The sequence below is a fragment of the Geotrypetes seraphini genome, chromosome 7, assembly GCF_902459505.1.
Source record: "Geotrypetes seraphini chromosome 7, aGeoSer1.1, whole genome shotgun sequence".
Classification (NCBI taxonomy): Eukaryota; Metazoa; Chordata; class Amphibia; order Gymnophiona; family Dermophiidae; genus Geotrypetes; species Geotrypetes seraphini.
The window spans coordinates 32,803,619-32,815,756 of record NC_047090.1 but is presented as its reverse complement, the minus strand read 5'-3'; the positions used below and the strand labels follow the sequence as shown (position 1 = coordinate 32,815,756).

Sequence of the window (12,138 nt, the reverse complement as noted above, 5' to 3'; positions counted from 1 at the left end):
GATGAAAACATGAAGAAGACCATTGAGAAGGCTTTAAACTAAGGAACAGGGGAGAGTCGACAATCAGTCGATGGCCCGGGCATCAGGGGATCCCAAAGAAGGAACTACAAACAACTGCTCAGAAAAAGGGGAACAGTAGGTTGTAATCGAAAGTGACAGAGAAAGAGTGCAAATAGATACAAAAAGGGTCGTGAAAACTAAAAAGTCAAAGAAGGTAGTACAAAGGGAGCTCAAGTGTATGTACACAAATGCCAGAAGTTTGAGAAACAAAATAGGGGAACTGGAAGCACTAGCAAGACGAGAAGAACTAGATATCATTGGAATAACAGAAACATGGTGGAATGAGGAAAATGAATGGGACACAGTACTGCAGGGATACAAACTATACAGAAAGGATAGAATAGGGCAAAAAGGAGGAAGTATTGCCCTGTATGTCCAAGAAGGAGTAGAATCTATCAGTGAAGGGAAGATGGAAGGAAAAGAAAAACTGGAGTCCCTATGGATAAAGATTCCTAGACAGAACGAAACAGATACTAAAATTGGCCTCTACTATCGACCCCCAGCACAGACGCAAGAAGCAGACACAGAAATGATAGAGGAAATCAACCATGAATGTAGAACAGGTAACGTAACGATCATGGGAGACTTCAACTTTCCGGGGATAAACTGGAACCTGGGAACCTCAAACTACAGCAGGGAAACAAAGTTCATGGAAATAATAGGGGACTGCTTCCTAGAACAAATGGTGGGAGAACCGACAAGAGGAACCGCAACCTTGGACTTAGTCCTAAATGGTATAACTGGAAGGACAACAGATGTGGAAGTCACGGTTCCGCTGGGGACGAGCGATCACAACATGATCAATTTTAAAACTGGCATCGGGAAGGGGAAATGAACCAAGACTCAAACCACAACTTTTAACTTCAGATATGGGAATTATGACAGCATAAGAGCCATGGTTAAAAAACGGCATGAGAAAAGGACAGCCAAAATCAAAATGGTCAATCAAGCATGGTCCCTACTAAAAAATACCATCACCGAAGCGCAGAATCTCTACATTCCACAGATAACCAAAGGAAGGAATAATAGGAACAAAAGAGAACCAGCTTGGCTAACTAAAGGGGTGAAGGATACAGTAAGGGAAAAGAGGAACTCTTTTAAAAAATGGAAACGCGAACGAACAACGGAGGCATGGAACAGTCACAAGGTCGACCAGAAGAAGTGTCACAAGGTGGTAAGAGATGCCAAAAAGGACTATGAGGAAAAGATAGCGCAAGAAGCCAAAAACTTCAAGCCCTTTTTTAGATACATAAAAGGGAAAAAAACAGCAAAGGAGGCAGTGGGCCCTCTCGACGACCAAGGAAGAAAAGGGTGCATCAAGGAAGACAAACAGATTGCAGATAGGCTAAACTCATTCTTCGCGTCCGTCTTTTCCAAGGAGGACACTACATCAATACCCGAAACAGGGAAAGTATTCAAGGGAGGAAATGAGGAAAGCCTCACCACAGTGAATGTGGACTTGGACATGATATACTATCAGATCGACAAACTAAGAAGTGACAAATCCCCTGGACCAGATGGAATACACCCGAGAGTGCTAAAGGAACTTAAGGTAGAAATTGGAGAGCTATTACAATACCTAGCTAATTTGTCAATTAGATCCGGGCAAATACCAGATGACTGGAAAATAGCAAATGTAATCCCAATCTTCAAAAAAGGATCGAGAGGAGAACCAGGCAACTATAGACCTGTAAGTCTTACGTTGGTGCCTGGGAAGATGGTTGAAGCACTAATCAAGGATAGCATAGTGCAACACCTGGAAAACCACGACCTGATGAGAGCCAGTCAACTCGGCTTCAGGAAGGGGAGGTCATGTTTGACAAATTTACTTCAATTTTTTGAGAAGGTGAGCAAACATATGGACAGCGGAGACCCGGTGGATATAATATACTTGGACTTCCAGAAAGCGTTCGACAAGGTTCCACATGCTAGGCTTCTGAGGAAACTACAAAGCCATGGAATAGAAGGGGATATACTAAAATGGATAGGTAAATGGCTGGAGAACTGATTGCAGAGGGTAAGCATAAATGGGAAGTTCTCGGACTGGGAAAAGGTGACAAGCGGTGTGCCCCAGGGCTCGGTTCTTGGGCCCATCTTATTCAATATCTTCATAAATGACCTGGACGAGGAAACAACAAGTAATATAATCAAGTTTGCAGATGACACTAAACTATGTTGGACAGAACTCCAGAGAGATTTGAACCAGCTAGAGAAGTGGGCGGAAAAGTGGCAGATGAAGTTTAATATAGAAAAATGCAAAGTGATGCACCTGGGCAGGAAAAATAAGGAACATGAATATAAAATGTTATGTGTGACATTGGGCAAGAGCGAACAAGAAAGGGACCTGGGAGTACTGATAGACAGGACCCTGAAGCCGTCGGCTCAATACGCAGTGGCGGCAAAGAAAGCAAACAGGATGTTGGGCATGATAAAGAAGGGAATCACAAGTAGATCGGCGGACGTCATAATGCCGCTTTACAGAGCAATGGTCAGACCACACTTGGAGTACTGTAGCCAGCACTGGTCTCCCTACCTAAAAAAGGATATAACTCTGCTGGAGAGGGTGCAGAGGCGAGCCACGAAGCTAGTAAAGGGTATGGAGAACTTGAGCTACAAAGAACGCCTCGGAAAACTGGGCTTGTTCACCCTGGGGAAGAGAAGACTGCGAGTGGATATGATAGAGACTTTTAAAATAATAAAAGGATTCGTCAAAATAGAGCACTGTTATTCACGTTGTCAAATGTGACTCGGACAAGAGGTCATGGACTGAAACTGAGGGGCAACAGGCCCAGGACAAATGTCAGGAAGTTCTGTTTCATGCAATGAGTGGTGGACGCTTGGAATGCTCTCCCGGAGGAGGTTGTGACCGAAACCACCATTCTGGGATTCAAGGGCAAATTGGATGCACATCTTCTTGCAAATCACATTGAAGGATACTGGTAAAACAGGGTCTTCAGCAGGGCGCACCTAGCTTAGCCTCCGCGTGTGCGGGTCGCCGGACTAGATGGACCTAAGGTCTGATTCAGTGAAGGCATTTCTTATGTTCTTATGAGAATGGGGAAAATGTGTGGAGGAAAAAGCAGCAATAGTGAATCAATACTGAAGGAAGGGAATGGGAAAGGAGCCCAGAAATGTGTCAAGAGTATAAAGAGCAGTGAAATTCTCCCTCCCTCCCCCCCCACACTCAATTTATAGAAGAAAAATTTCATCATGTAGGATTAGCAAACCAAAGTAGACAAATCACCTGGACTAGATGGCCTACAAGCCAAGATGTTAATGGAGTTCTGAGAGGTCATGTCTCCTTTGAATAAAGTGGTATGGTGGCTGTGTTAGTCCACTTTGAAGGTTAATAAATAAATTTTTAAAAAAAGGAAAATAAGGGTGATAACATTTTGAAGACATCTTTCTCCACTAGTAGCTAAAGATCAATTAATGTGACCTCAGCCGTGGATAAAGGAGATTGCAGTGTCTTGAATCTAGCAGGTTACAGTTTCCAAGGCAGCATGGTTTTAGCAGTACAAGATCATGATTAACCTCTGACCATTCTTTGTGTGTGACCAAAGGATTACAAATCAAGGCAAGGAGGAGATGAGGTGTATTTAAATATCAAAATTGCTTCCAGACAGGAAGCTTATAAATCAATTAAAGAGTCTAGGAGAAACACTTTGCAATGGAAACTGGCTGAATGCCATGCAGCAGACGGTACTGGTAAATGTAAGGCACGGAAGAGGCGTATTCACGCAATCCTTCGTTGCCTCAGGTACGAACAGATTGTAAGCCCTTTACAAACAGGAAAACACACACTTCGCCTGAATATAACTTGCCTCAAGCTACAACTGAAAAAGGTGTGCATCAAAATCCAAATAAACAATTCAGAGATGTGTCCCAGGTCCAGATTTGATCAGCGAGAAGAGAGGACAAATAGGAGAGGAACATTTAGATGGCTATTTTAAAAGCACAATTTTGTTTTTAAATATACCTAAACTGGCATTTAGTTGAATGCAAAAACTGAGATTTTGAATGTCAGGTTATGGCCAATTCAATGCTGTACTAGTTACTTTAAAAAAGTAACTAGTTACCATTACTAGTTACTGATTTAAGTTACTCGTCACTAAAAGTAAGTAGTTACTAAAAAGATTTAACTAATAAGCATGGCCTCTGCTGAGTCAGACCATAGGTCCATCGTGCCCAGCAGTCCGCTCCCGCGGTGGCCCCCCAGGTCAATGACCTGTAAGTGATCTTAGTTAATAGTTACTTTATTAATTATAACTATATACTATAGGAACATTATAACAAGTACTTTATTTTCAGATGAGCTTCTTTTTGGCTCAGAGCATTAAAAGCATTTCAAAATGTTCGTCAGTTAAACTGTTCTTGAATAGTGTAAGAATCTGTCCACTAATGCTCTCTGGTGCGCTCAATGGAAGACTTGTATTCTTCAGAATAAACACTTCCTTCACAGTTGCATAGCACTGGAGACTAGATCTATCCCTTACAGCATCATTCAAAAACAGGTCCAGTTCAGACTACATATCGTTATCCCCTTTATTTGATTCATAGAAACAGAAGCTGGTGTCTTCACTGGATGATGGTGCTGTATTAAGAGTTGTGTTTGCAGCGTCAACCTGAGCCTCCATTGCTTGCATTAGCTAGTATTTGGCACGAGCTCTGGCAGCATCTCAGAAGAATGGGACTTGGGAGTAATCATCAGTGCAGACATGAAGGCTGCCAAACAAGTAGAGAAGGCCTCATCCAGGGCAAGGCGGATGATGGGATGTATCAATAGAAGCTTCGTCAGCCGTAAACCTGAAGTCATAATGCCACTGTACAGAACCATGGTGAGACCTCATCTGGAGTACTGTGTGCAATTCTGGAGGCCACATTACCGTAAAGATATACTTCGAGCTGAGTCAGTCCAGCGAATGGCCACTAGGATGGTCTCCGGACTCAAGGGTCTCTCATACGAGGAAAGACTGGGCAAGTTGCAACTCTACTCTCTGGAGGAGCGCAGGGAGAGGGGTGACATGATTGAGACATTTAAGTACGTCACAGGTTGTGTCGAGGTGGAAAACGACATATTCTTTCCTAAGGGACCTTCAGTCACAAGGGGGCACCCGCTCAAACTCAGAGGAGGGAGATTTGGTGGTGACACCAGGAAGTATTTCTTTACAGGAAGGGTGGTGGATCACTGGAACAAACTACCGGTGCAGGTGATCAAGGCCACTAGTGTGCTCGACTTTAAGAATAAATGGGACATCCACGTGGGATCTCTACGTGGGTCGAGCAACACTCTGACTTAATGGGGTGGGACAGTAGAGTGGGCAGACTTGATGGGCTATAGCCCTTTTCTGCCGTCATCTTTCTATGTTTCATCTGACTGGATCCAGCACAGCTTGAATTTGCTACTATCAAATCAGCTTCAGGGGGAGACTTCCTTTTGGAAGGAGAGGACTCCCTCTCCCCAGTGTTTAGGGCCTCTTAGCCATTTCAGAGACCCTTTTTTTATTACTAATAACAGCACATGCAAACAAGTTTGCAAATTAGTCCCTTTAAGTATGCAAAAACAGTCCAGTCCTTTATGAAGCAATTCTTTCAGTTCACTAGGGCCCTTTTGGTTAGATGTCACCACATGTAGCTGGTGCATGGGTAGTTACTAAGTGAAATGAGAAATGAGTTGAATTAGCAACTTGGAAATTTGTTGTCAATTGTTCTGCAGTAACTTGCAAATTTTGTTAGTAGTTACTAAAATAAAGTTAACTAGTTACTTAATTTAGTCGATCTTATCAAAAAGTAACTAGTTCATTTTTAGGTAACTATCAATGTAACTAATTATAGTAACTAGTGTTACTGTAATTAGTTACTACCCAGCACTGAAATGGCCATGTTTAAATATCTATGTGGCATAAATGCACATGAGGAGGAAACTCTGGAACGAGGGGGCATAGAATGAAGATGAAAGTGGATAGATTCAGAAGTAACCTTAGAAAATACATTTTCATGGAAAGGGTGGGAAACATGTGGAACGGCCTCCCAGTGGCGGAGACAAAAGGGTATGAATTTAAGAAAGCTTGGGACAAGTATGCTGGACCTCTAAGGATGAGGAGGGGACAGCAGATGACATAGTTAGGCAGACTAGATAGGCCATATGGTCTTTACCTGCCTTAATTTTTCTCATTTCCAAACTTGCAGACTGTATCAAGTTTAAGTTTAATTAATTTTAATATACCGACCGTCGACGTGCACCTGGCTGGTTTACAATGCTAAAAATGAAAGGTTAAAATAAATTTTTGTAGGGGGGGGGGAAATGTGAACATTAAATAGACAAATTACATATACGAACATGAGCTTGAGGGTAAAGGGGGAGAGGAAAGTTAATAATTACATCATTAAAAACAAATTAATTAAAGAGAAGGGGGGAGGTTAAAACACCAGGAATGGGGGATTGCTTCTTAAAAGCGGTTCGTGTTTATTTTGCTAGCTGTTGGAAAAGAAATATTTAGACGCTTCTTGGAATAAGAACGTTTTTAGTTTAGTCTTGAATTTGTCGAGTGAATTTTCAAGGCGGAGTTAAGGTGGCATGGCGTTCCATAAAGTTGGAGCTACAATGGAAAAATTGGCAACTGGGGCGGACGGCCCTTCTCGCCTCCCCTCTTACTATGCCACTGACAGAAGCTGAGCAGCAACATTAGAAAATAGTCCTTCACAGGAAGGATAATGGTTACAGTCTCCCAGTAGAGATGGTGGTGGACTGAAGTCTACAAAATCCTGAGTGGAGTAGAACGGGTACAAGTGGATCGATTTTTCGCTCCGTCAAAAATTACACGACTAGAGGACACTCGATGAAGTTACAGGGAAATACTTTTAAAACCAATAGGAGGAAATTTTTTTCACTCAGAGAATAGTTAAACTCTGGTACTTGTTGCTAGAAGATGTGGTAAGAGCGGATAACGTACACACGAGACCAGTGTCCTTCATCAAATGATGTTCTACTGAAAAACACAAAGAACCGTTCTAAACTGGATACCTATGAATGTGGTATCGGGGCAGTGGAGGTAGGACAGCAGATATACATGAGACAGAGTAGGCTTTCACTTTTCATTCCTCCTTTAAGTTTCTTTTGCAATCCATGATTTCCAGTGCAAATATTTCTAGCTGAAAAATGTCTCTGTCCATTCAAACTCTTATGTGTTAGTTCATGTTTGTTTCTTTCATATGAATGGATGTGTAATCCAGTGAGCTCATCCTACAATCCAATTCTTGTTTAAAAAATTATAAACATGTACCAACAGTGTGCCTGTTCCAGAAAAGCAATAGACAGTTTAAGTTTATTAACAAATCATTTTATTAAATATGAATCAAAATAAAATATTTTCTGAATGTGTCATTTCTCGTAACTAGAAACTATTTAAGAACATAAAAAAGACATAGCTACCGAGGCTGAAGTTTAACAGGGTATCAAAAACCCCTCCCTGAGGCTCTGAAGTCATTTAGACAGCAGTACAGCTTTCAGTCTGCTAGCCTGACATGAAATGCAATTTTCTGTTGATTTACAAGGCATTCTTTCAGTTTATCCTCGGTCAAACTGAGCCGCTTCTCCAGGATTGAAACAGTCTGGGGGTGGGGGTGGGAGGAAGGTAAAAGAAAAAGAAAGATCAAGCAAAAACCACCACCATCAAGAAACAAAAATATACATAGACCAATCAGGGCTATAAATCCATCTAGTCCACATTATGAAGAAAACCATGAATCTAACAGTGGTTCCCAACCCTGTCCTGGAGGTTTTCAGGATAGTCCTAATGATTATGCATGGAGTAGATTTGCATGCCTGTCACCTCCTTGATATGCAAATCTCTCTCATGCATATTCATTAGGACTATCCTGAAAACCCGACTGCCTGGTGGTCCTCCAGGACAGGGTTGGGAATCACTGATCTAAATAAAGGAAAAAGAGCCAAAATAATATTATTTCTGAACGTCAGCAACTCTATGGAACACAGAAGTTGAGTCTTTAGAATAATTAAGGAACTGAAGATTCACAATTTTTTTTTTTTTTTTTTAAAGATTCAGCCTGCTGATGGACGAATTAAATTATCTTTTATATTACCCATCTGTTTTATTTGCAGGGCCAGGGCCCAAGACTCCAATTTAGAAACTGAAGTTTCTACATGACAATCTGGGCCCTTTCACTAAGCTGCAGTTCGTACTGGTGTGTGCTTAGCGCAGGCTAAAAAGGATTTAAGGGTGTGCTCAGGCATCCCACGGTAGTGCCAGGAATGGCACAAGCTAATCCATGCTAAAAAACTGAAATTATTTTGGGGCTGCACGCTGCCCAATTAGCACAGGGGCTAGCGTGGCCCTCACCCCCCCCCCCTACAATAAAGGCGGTGGTAAGGGCTCATGCGCTAGTGGTCATACGCTAATTCAGCATTAGTGCGTGGCCAATAATTGGAAAACGGAAATTGCGGCCACTTTAGAGACACTTTAAAAGTGACCTCCACATGTAGGAAATCTACACACTATTAATAGCGCAAGCCACTTTTTAGCGCAGCTTAGTAAAAGGACCCCATGGTGACTGTCTTCTTTGAAAAAGATGTCATCTTATCCATGAAACTAAGGGCTCCTTTTACTAAGGTGCGTTAGGACCTTAACGCATGGAACAGCGCACGCTAAATTGCTGCGCGCGCTAGACCTTAACGCCAGCGCGTTAACGCGGGGTAATTTCGTGCGTGCGCTTAAAATGCTAGCGCACCTTAGTAAAAGGAGCCCTAAGATGCAAAAAGAGTCAATCACATACAGTTTTCCAAGCTTTCCCCAAAGTTCACTAGGGGGGTCACTGAAGGTAGCTCCAATACTAATGTGGAAAATCTGTGGAAGAGGGACCCAAATTCCAGAGGCAGACATCCCTTCCCCCTAGGATCCAATGAGAGGTTACTAGCTATTTATTTGGGTAAAACAGCTCCCCCGCTAGAGGAGGTTTGATTACCCAACAAGAATTAAATGAGTCCATGAAAGGAGGTATATATAGGCTTAAAGTTGATCCAGGCAACTAAGAAGACTGGGTAGAAGATGTGTCTTATGAGACATTGCTGCGTAGGAACAAGTCTGAGGCGCAGGAGGACTGCGTAGGAGAAGCCCGGATCTCATAAAAGGCTTTCCTGAAAAATTTCAGAAATTCAGGGGAGGCATCCAACTAGGGAGTGCCGAGTCACCCTGAGATGACTCTACATTGTGTTTCTTGGGTTGGGGGGACGTCTGTGTTCTTATGCATAAAACGGCCACTATTTCCAGGCCCAGAAAATAGAGATGGGCGCTCTAATAAGCTAGCTGCCCTTTTTGTCACCTTAGTACACAGAGGAGAGGTTAAGCTGATCGCTCCCACCTCTCTGATCCACGCCGCGTAACACGTGGCACAAGGACGCACCTGAGGTGCACATTTTGTTCAATCCTGGCATGTATTTGGGGTAAAAGAGCCCAAGGACTCCATCCCAACCAGTTTTGAGGCAAAAATTAAAGTTTTGGAAGTGCAGGGAACTTTTTGGGGAAAAAAAAAAATCACTAAAATACAAGATGGCCGCCATCAAGAAATTTGCACCTATAATCGCTAATTAAACTAACTATCCAAAGTGAAAATGGTGATTTTGGGATTTTTGAGGAGCGGGGATCCAAGGGCATATGCAGGGATCCTCAAAAACCTGTATTTCAGAACACCCCCCCCCACAAGGCTGTAATAGCCTTACTCACTGTGCCCTGTGCTGGCAATATGCTGCAGCCTGCCTCAGCTCTTTTAGAATTGCTGGAAAAGAGACAAATAATTTCCTCAATCTGAAAATGCCTCTCCAACGTTGATCTTCAGGATGCCAGTCAGACACGATGTCTGACCGCTCCTGGTGTGCAAACAAAGAAAGGGGGAAGCGAAAATGCAGCCAGAACCCTGCAAGACACCGCTGAGCCTCCTACAGACGCCAAACAGCCTGCTCTCAAACCCTTGGCCACCATGAGAACGGGCTACTAGGCTTGATGAACCACTGGTCTGACCCAGTAAGGCTATTCTTATGTTCTTAGGGTGATCAAAGCCCCCAGGTGAGTATAAGCACTCAGGAAAGTAAGTCACTGAGGTCTAGATTCTTAAAACACCGCATTAAAAAAAACTACGGGCTGCTATCGCAGCCGTTCTGGTAGCGAATTAAAAAAAGTGAGTCATTCTCCAAAAACACTCATGCAAATGAGGTTGGAAGAGAGTAGCAAAGACTCGCCAAATTTTCATGTGCCCATCACTGTTCAACCTCTCCCGCTGCCAATCAACACCCCCCCGACACCTCCTCTCCACAGCAGGAGAGATGCCCACTCTTTTCTGCTACAAACACCACCATCCCCTGCAGCGGCGAAACCCCCCCTCCCCCAGAGTGGGAGAGATGCCCACTCTCTCCCACCTCTAACAGCACCTCCCTTGCAATGGTGCCCCCCCCCAGCAGCGGGAGAGATGCCCACTCTCTCCCATCACAAACAACACCCCCGCTCTGGATCAGCGAACCCCTCCCCCAACAGCAGGAGAGATGCCCACTCCTCGTAGACTTCTAGTTTTGTAAAATAAGCAACTTACAGATATGAATGCTGGCATTTAATATACAGATTACAAAATCCAATATCCACATGCGTAAGAACTTTGGTTTGGTTTGGTTTGGTTTCTAAAATGACTGTTCTCATTGGACATGCATTTGTTTTTCCCCTGCAGTCTTATAAATATATATATTTTACGAAAGGCTCCATGTTCAGCGAATCTTTTGTATAAATTCACTGCAAATTCTGAACATATTAACCTGGATGCCTCTTTTCCTAGCTAGAAGATAATCGCAAAACACGACTTTCCACCTAGGCGGTAAACCAAACACACACATTTCCAAATGTTGATTCCCATTATTTTGTCCTCACACAATCCATACCCACCTGTGTCAAAATATCCAATTGTTCTACAATGTGCTCTAAAGTGTCGCTGAGTACTGGTGGGATGATCTCATGGTCTGCCACAGACACTAGGAGAGAAGCATTCTTCTCTTCCTGCCTTCTCAAGGGGCTCAAAGGTGGGGATTGTGATGAGGCGGGGAAATGCTGAAAATCCATCCTCTGTCTTTCATCCTGTGATGCTGGAATATCGTACCAACTGTGTGATGTTGTCTTCATTTTGAGTGGCATAACAGGGAATGGAGATAAAGAGAAAAAGGGGGGTGGAAAAAAAAGATTACTTTTTGTGCACAAAATATGTTTTATTAAAACTTGTTATACCGCTTGAGCATATGACAGATCTAAGCAGTTTACAGTATAAATTCTATTTTAAAAAGAACTCCAATAATGATAGGAAAGACCTCAAAGAATACAACTAAATATAACATCACATTTGTTTTAAGAAAGACATAATCTACCTTAAAAAAAAATAAAAATCTAATCTCAAATCATATCTGAACGTCCCCTAACCACCACAATCCCCGGAGTCAAACCAGCGAGTCGAATTTCCTCAATAAAAGTAGGTAATTTCTGATAAAGATACAGTACTCCCTCGAAATTCGCAGGGGTTTCATTCCAGGAACACCCGCGAATTTTGAAAAACCGCAAATGCGGTTTTGTGCCTGTCAAAAGGCAGGAAAGGGCAGCTGAGGAGCCGGCGAGTGCAGAAAATCATTTGCGGTATGCTCCGACTGCCTCTTCCTGTTACTAAAGTCAGGCTACACCAATCAGGAGCTGCTTTGACACGGCAGCTCCCGATTGGTGTAGCTTGACTTTAGTACAGGAAGAGGCGGTCGGAGCATACCGCGAATTTGTGAGTCCGCGAACTGTGAATTCACGGGGGAACACTGAATATCATTCCCAAACGCCTCACAAAAACAAAAGGTTTTTAACCTTGCCTTAAATGCCTATGTGGCTACTTCTAATATTACTCCTGTAATAAATGGCTCCATAGTTGAGAACCAATGAAATAAAAAGCTTTATTTTTTGTTGATTCCCACCTGGCCCTATTGGCTGAGGGGAAAACCAACCTGTTATCCAGCATTGATCTTAAAGTTTTCATTGGTAAATACGGGATTAT

General features: G+C 42.8%; 1 protein-coding gene across 5 annotated transcripts in view; it reads right to left on the bottom strand.

Moving 5' to 3' along the window:
- Window positions 1-7,378: 7,378 nt before the first annotated feature.
- POC1B (POC1 centriolar protein B) overlaps window positions 7,379-12,138 on the bottom strand; it is a 115,951-nt gene continuing 111,191 nt past the window's right edge. For all 5 annotated transcript variants that reach the window (XM_033953132.1, XM_033953134.1, XM_033953131.1 and 2 more), the window contains 2 exons: window positions 11,004-11,231; window positions 7,379-7,671 (listed from right to left, as the gene is read on the bottom strand). In XM_033953132.1, the coding sequence (XP_033809023.1) occupies window positions 7,567-7,671; window positions 11,004-11,231 (333 nt within the window). In that variant the 3' untranslated portion in view covers window positions 7,379-7,566. The remainder of the gene's footprint in view (window positions 7,672-11,003; window positions 11,232-12,138) is intronic.